Below are 13,831 nucleotides of genomic sequence, written 5' to 3'. Positions count from 1 at the left end.
TTGTTATTAGTTCTATGCTTGTCTATGACCAAAATAAAACTGATTGATAAATTACTTTGTAACATGCTGGCTGGTGAAGTCCACACATCTGCAAGTTGCCAGGGTTGAGAAAAACCACCTTAGAACACTCAAAGCTGTTTTATTAAAGACTCAATTTGATCAAATCATATAATAAATTTGGGAGCCAGAGCGTATCTTGGTGATAGTGGTATGCCTAGATCAACTCATGGTTGAATCAAAATCTGAATTATGAGATTTTCTGTGTTGGAATTTAAGGTATCAAATCACGATGCACAGCAACTTTTATGAAAGCAACAGACGTCTTTATGGTGCTAGTAGTTGACTGAACTGGTTGTATTATGTATAGAATTTTCAATGCAGGATTAAACAAAAAAAGTACAAGGACTGACATAAATTTATTCCCTCTTTCACTCTATAAAGAGCAGTTCACTACTATACAGGAAGTATTTAGAACTGTAACATACTTGCATCCATTAATTCATAAAACAGCCCCTCTACTTGGATTGGAAAGATAAGACAGTACTTAAAACAGTTTTATTGATAAATTATTACGGGAAAAAAGGCCATTCTTGAAAAATATAGCAGCACCAACTAATTTATATTTCAGTCACTTCTCTTTCATATATCACAATCATACTGGCAGCATTAAAAATTAACTGTTAATACAGAAAGTACCCTGTTAAACTAGCTACATTATGCCCACAATATTGAATCCCCACTTTATTTCTTGCAAAAGCTGAAATTACTTCCAATTATGTTACTTCCAATATACAACTTACAAATTATGTCAGGATGAATGAGTATTTACATGTGTTTCTTCTTCCAGCATTTATTCAGTATGAAAATAGGTGCACATATAGCAGATTTCAAATTATACCTAAATTTACAGTTGATGAAGCTGTCTAAATAGCAGCCTGCCAATATTTGCAAAATGTAATGAAAATAAATAAAAGTTTATGTTATGAAGTGGATATAGCTTTGAAAATTTTATTTAGGCAAGGATTTCCTCTGTCCTGACCATCTTCCAACAACTGATTTGATAGGTGATATCTTTCCTTTTTCTGGAGAAAGAAAAAGTCTGTGTCTTTCTTATCCACATAAATAAGAAAGAAAAATAAAGAAATCAGACCTTCCTTCCTGCAGAACCTTTCCTGCTTAGAGGCAAATGGGCAGAATTGCACGATGCCACTATTCCCAAGGTAGTACCCTTAGCTCCTCATGATGCTACAGTCAGTAGTAATTCACACCTGCCCTAGAACATGGTTTAAAAGATGCCAAACTTATTCAAACTACTCCTGATGCAACAATTCATCAACATGTAACACCTGAAACAAGATTTCACTACAACTGGTTGCTAAGAAATTGAGGGCTGGTTGAGGCACCCAGCAAAATGAATAAAAGACTCTGCCATTTGAATGGCCCAACAGAAAATTAAAATCTTCCCATGTAAGAACATCAGGGAAACAAGTTCCATTTTCCTACTTTTTTTTTCCTCTTTACCCAAGAAAGCACAAGAAACAAGATTTCTTCACCAATAGGGGAGAAATCCAAAGGTGCCTCCCCATTATTGGAACAGCCTCTGCCTGTGAACAAACTACCTCTACACAGCTCCACGCTTTGAAGGCGTGCCGGAGGCCAGACAGGAAAGATCTGCTGCAAAAGGGGATGATGCTTGTTCTTCCATAGGCATTACAGTTTGTTCATGTACTTAAAATATTTTAATACTACCTTTCAATATAAAATGTCCAGCCCGATCAGATCATTCATTCCATTTCCTTATTCTGCAGCATCCATAAACCAGGCTTTAGCCAATAGAAGCGTTATATTCATATGTGGCATCTTCAACTATTGTAAACAAAATCACAGGGAAAAAAAAGAAACGATAGGCATACACTGACACATATACAAATGACTGATACTATACACCACTCTGCAGCCAAACTGCACATGAGACATGGATCTTAAATCATCAGTGTAACCATGGATTTTTGCAGAATCTCACTGAACAGCTTTTGCCTTCAATTGACAAGTCTGATATACTACAACCCAAATCCAGTTGAGGAATGCTAACCTGAGACACCCAAGTTACTAGAGATGTTCAACGTAACCTGATGTGTTGGGCAATTGTAGTATACCTTGTGCTCAGAGAAACAAACAGCAATCTGTGATCTACTGTAATGCCTCAAGAAATGATAATTATTTGGTAGTAGGCTTCAGTCTATACCTGTATTCAAGGAAAGAGCCACCAACATGGCAAGCTAGATTCAAGAGATGAATCGCACCTGAAATATTTCACACTAACACACAATAGTGTTACGTTGCTTTATGTTTTACCATCAGTAGTAACAGAATCCAAGTTGATCACAATCTTTAAATAATCAAGTTGAGCTATTTTGGTAATATGCAAACAACATGTAATACTGGTTCTGGTAAAAATGAAGAGCTGAGATAGTTATTTCTTTTACTGAGACAATTGTACAACCCCATTTTTCTTCTTCAAAGTTATAACCAAAGATGCATAAACCAAAGTACTGTGAAAGTGTTGAGGATTTGTATTCTCAAGTATAATTGCTGAGGGTGTTTCATATCATTTACATGAGTGAAGGATCTCAGGATTTCAGAGGCTATATACACAAATCTCAAAAATAAAATGTTGTATTGGTATATAAATCACATACTATGAAACCTAGAATAAATAATAGATCTTTTACTATCTATAAATCAGCATATTTAATCTATCTATCTATCTATCTCCAACAATGTTTATTAACCAACTTTTAAGTGAGAAGATGCTATTAATTGCCACGAAGTTTCTTCATGATAGGGCTGTCCGGGGTAGCATTGGTAAATATGCTTCCAACTAGAACATGAGTTCCCCAGAGATTATGCCGAATAACTTTACAGCAGCCTAGGTCTTCCACAAGAAATCCTAACTGGCGGTAGCGTTCATCCGTTTCAAAAAGAGTGTTGTTGGTATAAGGGCCAAAGAACTGAAAGGAGAGAAAAAGAATGAAACATAGAGTATTGTAATAGTTGATTTAATTAGATAAAATCCTGCTTCTGTAAGTAACTGCATGTACTACCCTTTATTTCTATGAGGCATTATCTGAATGAGCCAAAGAACAGTTGATGTGCAATTATTATCAGCAATATCATGCTCCTAATTTTCACATTCACAAAATAGATTTAATAAATCAACAATATGTTGCAAAGACTGCCATAGCCCATTCTAGAAAAGGGTACCTAAACACAGTCAGAGTTCGTTAATAAAAGTTACGGGAGAAAAAGTATGACATCTAGTAAAGGAATATGAAGACTATATTCTAGTCTTTTTTCCTTTCACGTGATTTGGTTTTACACATAGAAAAGTCATCCTGCATGATGATTAACGACATACAAAGAATAATGACAGAGGAGCATCTCAAACACTAGCACTTCTAATGCATCACTATCTTAGTTTGAAATGGAGCATGCATTTAGCACGCGTAAAAAAGCAAGAGCCACTGTGGCACAATGCCAGATTAGGGTGAGGGAAACCAAAGTTCATACATGATGTTTGCTAGTCTCTCACAATAACATATAGGCAGTCCTCACTTAATTACGGTAATTGGGACCAGAATTTCCATTAGTAAGCAATGTGGTTGTAAAGCGTGATGTCACATGACTGCATCGCTTAGTGACAGCAATGCCTGCAGTCCCCATCGCCATTGCCAAGCAAGGAACATGGGTCTTTAAGTGAGGACCTCACGTGACTGCAACTTGCGACTTCCTGCCGGCTTCCCACAAACAAAGTCAATGGGGAAGCTGGCAAGAATTTGCAAGTCCCAGCTGGCTTGCAAGTAGGCAGGCGGGTAAGTACTATGGAGTGAGGTGGGGCGGGGGGTGCTGTGGCGGGCTTGCTGCTGCACCATGCAAGTGTGTGCAGGCTGGGAAGAGGGTGCTGCTGTGAGGCACGAGTGTGGCTGGGTGGGGAAGAGGGTGCTGTGGCCCGAGTGTGCACTACAGAGTGCAAGATCCTTGGGATCTCATACTGCATAGTGTAACTCCTTGGGAGAAAAAGTGGCAGGAGCAACTTACAACCTTCCCTGCCGGCTTCCCTATTGACTTTCCTTGTGGGAAATTGGCAGGGAAAGTTGCAAATGGTGATCACGTGACTGCAGGATGCTGCAACTGTCCTAACAGTCAGAAATCATGCTGAGATGAGGAGTAGGTCTCTAGTGTTTATTACTGCTACATAAAACAGAATCCTAACAAACTGAAGAAGCGTGGGAAAAACCCAGACATATAAAGCCCAAAAGTTAAGGCGGGTCTGATCTGTGTCTCTTTGAATGGCTGCTTAGTTCCTCAGTACTATGTGTGCGTTTTCCACCCTGGATGGGGGCCCCCTCCTGCTCGCCATCAGTACTCATGACTGCAACCATATTAAGTGCAAACTGATTGCCAAGTGCCCGGATTGCAATCACATGACTAGGGGGTGCCGGGGTGGCTGGAACTTTGAGGACCCGTCGTAAGTACCATTCATTCAGTGCCATCGTAACTTCAAGTGGTCACTGAACAAGTGGGTTGTTAAACTGAGGACTACCTGTACCTCAAAAAGCTCTTATATCACTAAGTGTGGAAGAGGAAGAACCCTGCGCACCAGCTTGAGCTCCTACAGTGATAGATAAGAAATGCCATACCAACACACTTATTAAACAAAAATAATTTAGCCCATTAATGCCTTTAAGGGCAACCAGCATGAACAAACAATTGACAGAGGATTTACTGTATACCCTATTGCTAGTTTGCCTAAGCATGAACATGATTGGTTTTCCTCTCCTTACAATATTTCAACATACATACTTACTGCTAATCCTGAAGTTGGGTCAATAAAATCTGCCCAATAGCCTTCGGAACACAAAGCATAGCAAATTTCCTTGGCACCGTTGATAAACTAAAAAGAAGGAAAATTAAAAAAAAAAATGCAAAATACACTTTCTATATCAAGCGCACATTTACTTCCCTGTACAAAATTGAAGTGCAAATGCTCAGAACTTCAGTTGACCAAGCTGAATGTCTTTACTAACAGGATGAAAATTATTAACCTATGTTGAGATCACATTAAGTTTAGAAGGACGTTTTTGTGCTAGTCAATAAAGTAAACACTTTACAGGGCGTGGGTAATATAATTGCTTTGATTGTTCATTTGAAGTGTGATGTTAGTTTTGATCTCTTAATCTCACAACAATTAAAATTAAGGCAAAATAAACACACACCATCTATTTTTCTCACTTTAATCTATTCCTTTGCCTTGATCAGAAAATAAAAATAATTATTTGGTCCACAATGATAATAAGGACGCTTTCTAAATCTTTATCCAGTGAATTAAATTGAATAAATAAATAAATTTCAGGTACATGCAGAGGTAATGTCTTAGGTAAAGGTTTCCCTTGACATTAAGTCCAGTTGTGTCCGACTCGAGGAGGCGGTGCTCATCTCCGTTTCAAAGCCGAAGAGCCGGCGTTTGTCCGTAGACACTTCCGTGGTCATGTGGCCGGCATGACTACACAGAACGCTGTTACCTGCCCGCCGAAGCGCTACCTATTAATCTACTCACATTTGCATATTTTCGAACTGCTAGGTTGGCAGGAGCTGGGACTAGCAACGGGAGCTCACTTACTCCTAAGTATATTGTATCAATTCAGAGAGAAGCCAAAACCAAATGGGACATATAACTTTGTAGGTGAAAGTGATGTTTTTCTCAAACCCCAAACAACATCTAATGTAAAATAGTATTTTATAATACAGCAGTGGCTTGAGCCATTTGCAATGAACTTTATTAAGTGTCTTACCAAACACATCTATGATTAACTTTTGCACTATATTAAAATCAAGCCTAATAAAAGGGACATATACTGCAGGAAAAGCTGACTATATCTAGATAGCTTTCAAATACATGAATGGTTTATTAAACCAAATAAGAACAGTTTACCCATATATGCATTGCGAAAAATCAAATCAAATCTCTAAATAAAATTTCAAGTTTTGTCTTAACCAGTAAAGTATTGCTGTCAGCTTCAGAACAAGCTAGCATTTTAAGATTGCAATCAAACCATTGTTTCCCAGTTGGAATGTAAGGGAAAATTATGATAATTAAGGCTTAACTGGTTTCAATGGTTCTCTTTTTTGCGATGTCTGCAAAGAATCAATACTTGCACTTTGCCTTATTACGTCATATTAAATTAAAAATAATTTAAACTGACTCTCAAGCAAATTGCAAGATTAAAAAAAATGAATGATCTGACTTAGAATCAACTGCTATGTGTTAAAGATGGAATGTTCTTCTTGGCTTTATCAATCAGATAATCAAGAACTCTGAATTTTTTCAAGCATGGGGTTGGCTAAAAGTTTACCATACAACATCGGAAGAAGCAATCTATAGCCATCGTCCACAACAAACTATGTGCTACGTGCTGCCTATCAATATCCAAACTATGTTTTTAAAAAAAAGGATTGAAGAAGAAGAGCGTTAAGCAGTAATGGTTAAAAGTTTTGTAATTGCTCTGTTTAGAACACAATTTGCCAAGCTCCTTTTATTATTCCTTTAAAAAATTTTATTATGAATATTAAGTCTGAAGCTATATTATTTCACCAACTGATATGTATATTTTTCTTTTGTTAAGTAATTCAACACAATACCATTTTGAAAAAAGATGGAAAACATGAGTTGTACCCAATACATGTACAAATGGAAAGCAGTATTTTTCATCAATGACATACACAAACTACATATATTTCACACATATTAAACTTAACTCCCACAATTCATTCTAATAATATCTAATTCATCAATTTCCAAATTATAAATTATACATTAAAGTAATATCGCTTCACTTATTTGGAATCAATAAATACTAAGGCTGTGCAATTCATTCAGTCAGGCGTCTTTCTTCTGAACCCATATCTAGAAGCCAGAAAGCAGCTTCATGCTCCCTCCAATAATCTTCCAATATAATAAGATAATTACAGCTCCAAATGCTTGAAAATGAAATTAAAGGAACTATTTCTAGCAGTTAACTACAAGCTATTGTTACGTTACAATTATTCAAGCAGAAATGGAAAACAACACTCTCAAAATGCGAACATTTCTTTTAAATAGACATGTTCAGTACATAACATTTTATGGAAAATACCAGCAGTAAACACTGACATCTGTTGGAACATAATTAGTGACTCCTTTAAGCTAAAGTGCTTAAAAAGGAACCCCGAAAAAGAATGACCTCTAGTGGCAATTTTGCATATGTGCAGAGCTAATTGTAGCTTTTATTTAAGCAAGTACCAACAAGCTTTCAGATGAAAGCCTTAATTTAGTATACAGAATGAAAATCATTAGATGTCATCATGTGATGCTAGGAATGAGCAGGCATAAATTTTTTAGGATTAGTACTTCCTTGTGAACAACCATAATGACTTTTAAACCTAAGATTCAAATGGTTAATCATGTGTGTATGGGTGCGGGGTGTGTGTGCATTTACGTATACAGTTTTTATAAAGGAGGTTGGTTCACCATTTAAAAAAATGTCTCTTCTGAATTGAACTTGATTTTTGGTGACATCATGGATATATCTAGGTAGTTCGTTTCGGTTTATGCAATTTATTAAATTAGCCTCCTTTCAAATATGTTTTACATTCTTAAAAAATGCTTTACACTGGGTTAGGAATGTATGTATGTATGTGAGTACTGAAATATAAACACACACACACAGAATGGGTAATGGAAAGCAATTAGATTTGATCATCCAACATTTACACTTACATTTTCGATGAGGACTTCTCGCTCATTTTCTACCTCTTCACTCCATGCAGTCATGTCATTTACAGTTTTCTGTGTTACTGTTAGTACTGTTATGTTATTGGAAACAACGTCTGGAAACATTGACTCAAAATCTACAAAAAACAAGATCTCTATGAAATAATTTAAATAACTTTTCCAATGATCTAATTCCACACCATTGTCCCAAGCTGTACAAAAATTCTTAACCCAATCATTATTACTCAGCCTCTAGCAACCAGAAGGAAGATGCATTTGCTCCCTAAAGGCTATTCCTTGACTGCTGCACTAAATATTTTGTTAATATAGAAAAATGCTCTAGGATTTAAAAAAAAGGCAAAAGAAAGTTAATTGAAAAGAAAACTAATTCAAATGTACTGAAACCCCAACAAAACCCACCAAATTACCATGCTAGTTATAAATGTTACTTAAATGGCAAATCTATGCATGTGTTTCTTCGAGCTACAATTCTATACACTCTTTTTTTATATAATTAACATTATGGAAAGGTGGGGGGAACACATACCTCTGCGCAACAGTTCTGGGCATGCTTGTATCGCACATTCTACTTTTGCAGTTTCAAAATAACTTTTAGCATTGGCAATGTCCTGTTTATTGACAGCATTATTGCTCTGAAAAAACAAAAAGAGGTAAGTTTTGAACCTAATACATACCATTGGTTAGAAAGTATTTGATTTATTTTAGCATTTTATTCCAGCTCTTGGAATTCTAAGGTTCAGCAAAACGATACATTATTTAACTTCTGGGCATGTAAAGTACATCTGAATTCTTGTCAAGCTACAAGCCACTGCTGTAACATACCATTGACAATACATCTGTACATAGTTTCAAAATTCTGAGCTATGCCTGATTTTTATGTTGCTATGATTTTGTAATTTTTTTATGACTGTTAGCTGTCCAGAGTCTAAGACTGGAGCAGCATATACAATTTGTAAAATAATTAAACAAGGTTCAAAGATACACTTTAAGATACATTTGTTGTTTCGTCTCATAACTTCAGCAATTGTCATTAAAGGATCATTAAGCATCACTCACACACACACTCACACACACACACACACACACACACAGAGCAAACCATAAAGGCATTTTTGCTCTTGGAATGAGTGTTTAGTGTGACTGTTTTTTCAAATTCTGCTTCAAAAACTCGTGATGCATTCCCCAGTGAAAGGAAGAATACTGACATGGTTCTTTGCCCATCACAGCTGAACTTTCCTTATAAAGTGCAGATAAAGGGAGTGCTAGTTATTCTAGGATGAACACCAATTTTTGGTAGAATAGCAATGAGAGTCAACAGATTATGCCAGAAATCAAAATGAACTATGGCAAATCTTTTAAATCCTCCCCAGTATATTGAAGCTACTAATGGGTAGGTGTTCTCTCAAAGTATACAGTTTGGAAACAATTGGTTATCTACAAGTAAGTATGATGTTGACTGAAAATTTAGGTGTTCCTCCAACATATCCAAAGATATGGGAAAAACAGAAAAATAATCCCTTTTCTCTTCCCTTCCCTAACCAAACTCTCTGTGAAATGCTTTGTGATGTCACTATAGCCAGTCCTGATTAAGAATATTTTATTAATATATTTATCGTATTTTTACACCGCCCATCTTGAAATTGACTCTGGGCATATGGTAATGTGTTGCACTTAATGAGCAAAGCTAGCTATATAGTGCAAGTTTCCCATTTTGGTTTAGACTTAGGCTGCAATCTTATAGAGCAGGAGGAAGCTGGTGGGAACTTTTGGAATCCCAGCTTGGTGAGGACTGCCTAGTTGGGTTTTTTTTTTAAGTCAACCAAGGCAATTATGTGTCTCCAAAAGGATGGAAACAGTTTTAGCACTGTCAAAATATATATATCCTAAAATGGGATCTAACAATCATTTACTTAGATCCCCTCCACCAGTAAGTTTTAGAACAACCTACAAATATTATTTTCTATCAGAAAAACCTATGCCTAGAGGCCTGTTTTACTTAAAATATGTATTTTTTTACATTTACTACTAAATATAGTTACTCATATGGATTTTGGCTTCCTGCCCTCTCCCTTCCAATTGACAACATGATAATCATGGCTTCTGTTGGTTTTTGTGAATAGATAAGTAGTCACTATTCAGAAAACTGATTATTTTAGCCAATGAGACACATTCAGAAACTAAGAAGGCTGAAAGACTTCAAAATGATAAACTGTGATCAAACTGAATCCACCTCTTGACATATCTGTACTCTGTGAGGAATGTCTGGCCTAGCAATTGCCATGTGGATGATAAATTAGTATGCAAGTTGAAGTCTATAGTAAAGATGCACCTAGGACTTCTTATGCCATGCACCAGTGGAAGTGGCAAACACACTGCTAGATTTGGGTCTCACCTTCCCAGGATATTTCCACTCTTACCTGGAACTCATTGACATACTGAGCCACCACAAATTCATGCCTTTCACTTGCCAAGGGTTCCATTAATATATCAGGCAGTTTTTTATGAACTTGTCTTGTCTTCTGAAATGCTGTACCATCTAGATGACAGTCAAAACCTATGTTACCAGGTAGCTGAAATCTTTGGTCCTGGGGACCAAAAGGTCCCATTACTTCATCTGGCCACACAGTTTTTGGACCTGAGAAAAGTTAAGTTTGTGTCATATTAAAGCACACACGTACACAATTGTTTTCAGCTGCAAAGGAAAAATTTTCTTTTTGAATATTGCTGCTTACAAGTAGAAGCATATTGTTCAATAGAAACTGAAAAAGCGTGTCCCATTTATCTCAGTGGAAGTTAGTTCCAAATAAATGCTTGAAGTTGGGCTATCAGTTCCAAAAGACACAGATTTCTTAAAATATGTATGAGTTTTTTCTATAAAGAGATGGTTTTTTAATGTTCATTAACGTGAGAAAATTGGAGTGTTCCTTACATATGTCAGGAGGCGGAGTAGCAATAGAAGGCTCATCTGAGCCAGATGATCCTGCTGTGGAAAAAGTCTTGGGTGTTACAACCCTTCTAACCAAAGAATAAAATCCTGGCAGGTATGTCACCAGTCTAGCTCTGTTACAAAGTACCTAAAGGGGACACAAAGAAAATTGAAGGCAGCACAGAATGCATATGAAAACGAGGACTTAGAACTCAGAGTCTCGTTCCACAACAGCTGGTGCAGGCATGGAACATATGATAGCGAGGCCTTGATTGAATGGGCACTCACTGGATTACAGAGGCATTTGGCCAAGTTTTCTCCTGGCTATTCCACTGAAGTAACAGGCAAGGCCACCGCATCTGTAGTACTCTGGATGAGGGACATCATTACACATACGATGGAAATGAGTGCCATGACAGACTTCTCAGATTTAACAGGCTTTGGGGAAGAATGGACACCTCTTCCCTCCCAAGAATCCATTACAAACAAGGATTCACCATCTCTGAATTTTGCTTGTTAGTTTCCTGAATTAGCAGTTTCTAAAAAATACTTTGAAATGTGTGAATAAAAATCAAAATTTTAGATGCTGGAGTTTTGCATAAGATTTATCATAAAGTTACTATATCTAAAAATCAGTATATACTAAGATTACATTAAAACACATACCGGCAGTCTTTGTTTAGCGACTGCAACTGGGACCGACAACTTGGTCATTAAGTGAAGTGGTTGCTAAGTGAAACTGTGACTGTGCTTACGATCTTACTTCAGCTTTCCTTTGCTTTACGGACCTGCGAAGGTCATAAATGCGAGGATTGGTCACAAAGTTACTTTTTCATCACTGTCATAACTGTGAATGGTTGCTGTACGAGGCAGTTCCTAAGCAAGGACTACCTGTACATGAAAAATTATGGAATATCTCACAGCAAAGGATGCAAAAAGATAAAAGAATATGTAAGTATGCCAATTTTTCCTCTGACAAAGCTATTAGGTAGGATAGGTGACAAGTTAGTTAAACTAGTTTATCTGGAGATAGCACATTTCTTATTACAAAGCTGGCAGGCCAGTTTAAGATAAGCTGAAGATAGTGTTTCACCATTCTTTACAGTGGCAGGAAGTTTAACCCAGCCCTCTGCATTCCTTTATCAAACACACTCCTAAACTCAAAAGTCTGATAAGAATGAGGCCAGAAAATATTTATTTATTTATATCCCGCCTTTACTATTTTTATAAATAACTCAAGGTGGGGAACATACCTAATACTCCTTCCTCCTCCTATTTTCCCCACAACACCACCCCTGTGACGTGAGTTGGGCTGGAGGGAGAGACTGGCCTGGAAAGGTCACCCAGCTGGCTTTCATGTCTAAGGCGGGACTAGAAGTCACACTCGCCTGGTTTCTAGCCCAGCACCTTAACCACTAGACCACATTAGAACACAAACTAATGGAAACATGGCTTGTTTTTCTTCTTTAATCTGAACATGGCCTAAATGAATAGGGCTCAGATGTCTGGTACCATCTTAGTGTAGCTTATTGTACAGCCTAACAATGACAGATGCCATAATAATAACAACAGTACTATTGATCATTTGGCTGACAGTCTGCTGGTCTTACTATTTACTACCAATAGTTCTGGTCTTACTATTTCTACCATCTTTATACCTTTGTCAATGGACCTTTAGTCAGGTTTATTTTAAAATATGTGGGTGGAAGATTGCAACAAAAGCTATGCTCTTGGTTGCCACATGAAATGATGTCAAGGTTTCTAAATCAAGGACAAAAAAAGCTATAGTAAAACATGAACTGCTTCTTCCCATCATCTACAATGGGCTGCTATATTAATACAAAGAATTGCAATGATCTGTAGATGCATCATGAGGAAATACACAGGATTAACTATTTTAACATTATTTAGAAGTATATGAATTATGCGTTATACTTGAGAGATTTGAACCAAAAGCAATGTGCAGTATTTTTATAATAGGGTTGAAAACATACTAGTTCCAATCATATATATCATCATTTTGTATTGTGTCTTTTTCCTTGTTATTGATCTCACAACAGAATTTTTTTAAAAAAACCCTTACATATAAGTGTATTTACCTGTCTTGTATCATACAAATTAGCTACATTACTTACAGTGGCCATTTCCATGGTTTTCTTCGTTTAAAGAAACTCTGAAATAGAGAAATACAGAGGAGGGGCTCTGAAATGCAACTTAGTAAACATGGCATAGCATTATATAATATAATCTATTAAAAATAAATTCTTCAATTGATGATTAAATCTGAACAGCCTTCAGAATGAGGCTCACTTTACAGCCATTTTAATAGAGAAGCATGCACACAAAATTTCATTTGGATCCAATAGGGCAGGATATGACTCCTAATATTAACATCCAGGGTCTTTATGAGTTGTGAAAAAGAGAGAGAGAGAGAGAGAGAGAGAATTCCAACTTAAACTCACAGGAGACTGAACATGAATTAGAAAATTAGAAGCCATTTGTTTATAAAGTTAACAACATGCTTTATCAAAGATATATCCACAGGACTTACTTGGCTAGAACATTGCTTGTGAAATTACACACACACACACACACACTCAATTCAACAAGTTCAGGAATGAACTTGTGATTGTGAGATACATCATTCCCTTGAAAGTCTTACAAATAGGAACATGGTTCTCTATTATTCTTCCTTTTCAACATTAGCACACTCACTATTCTGACAAGTTTCAAACTTTATATGGCCAAACAAAATATTTTAAGTTGGTGATTTGCAAGAGATGATGTGCATAATTACTGAGAAAGAGGTCATCCAGGATAGTCAAATGGAGTTCCTTAAAGAGTCCAGATATGACACTTCATATCTTCTATCTTCTTTTCAAATAATCTTTTGTTCATCTGTATTCAGCCTTTTCTGCCTTTCCCCCCCTTATTATGGCCTTCCCCAGTCTTAGGCCTTCCACATGTACCTGATAAGAGATCCAATCAATCCCAGCCTATAAGGCACCAGGTTAAAGAAAGTAGTGAAAAAGTTGTTAATAATATCAAGTAGTGTCTAAGGTGGACTGGATGGT

At 36.6% G+C, this 13,831-nt stretch overlaps 1 protein-coding gene across 1 annotated transcript; it reads right to left on the bottom strand.

Moving 5' to 3' along the window:
* Positions 1-393: 393 nt before the first annotated feature.
* Positions 394-13,138, bottom strand: MMADHC (metabolism of cobalamin associated D). The gene is made up of 7 exons (XM_063318377.1): positions 12,893-13,138; positions 10,761-10,905; positions 10,249-10,466; positions 8,358-8,463; positions 7,817-7,947; positions 4,868-4,954; positions 394-3,011 (listed from the first exon to the last, which is right to left on the bottom strand). Exons 1-7 carry the CDS (start codon positions 12,905-12,907, stop codon positions 2,817-2,819), a joined length of 897 nt encoding a protein of 298 aa, XP_063174447.1. The 5' UTR covers positions 12,908-13,138; the 3' UTR covers positions 394-2,816.
* Between the last annotated feature and the right edge of the window lie 693 nt (positions 13,139-13,831).

This window comes from Candoia aspera, chromosome 1 (genome assembly GCF_035149785.1).
Source record: "Candoia aspera isolate rCanAsp1 chromosome 1, rCanAsp1.hap2, whole genome shotgun sequence".
Taxonomy (NCBI): domain Eukaryota; kingdom Metazoa; phylum Chordata; class Lepidosauria; order Squamata; family Boidae; genus Candoia; species Candoia aspera.
Note: the sequence above shows the minus strand (reverse complement) of the source record. Positions and strands in the feature narration are given on the sequence as shown.

Excerpts from the sequence above, each read along its gene's own strand:
- MMADHC (XM_063318377.1), bottom strand. Across the intron at positions 7,948-8,357 it reads CCCAGAACTGTTGCGCAGAG|ATTTTGAGTCAATGTTTCCA; the intron begins GTATGTGTTCCC and ends TGTTTTTTGTAG. Across the intron at positions 3,012-4,867 it reads ACCCAACTTCAGGATTAGCA|TTCTTTGGCCCTTATACCAA; the intron begins GTAAGTATGTAT and ends CTCTCCTTTCAG.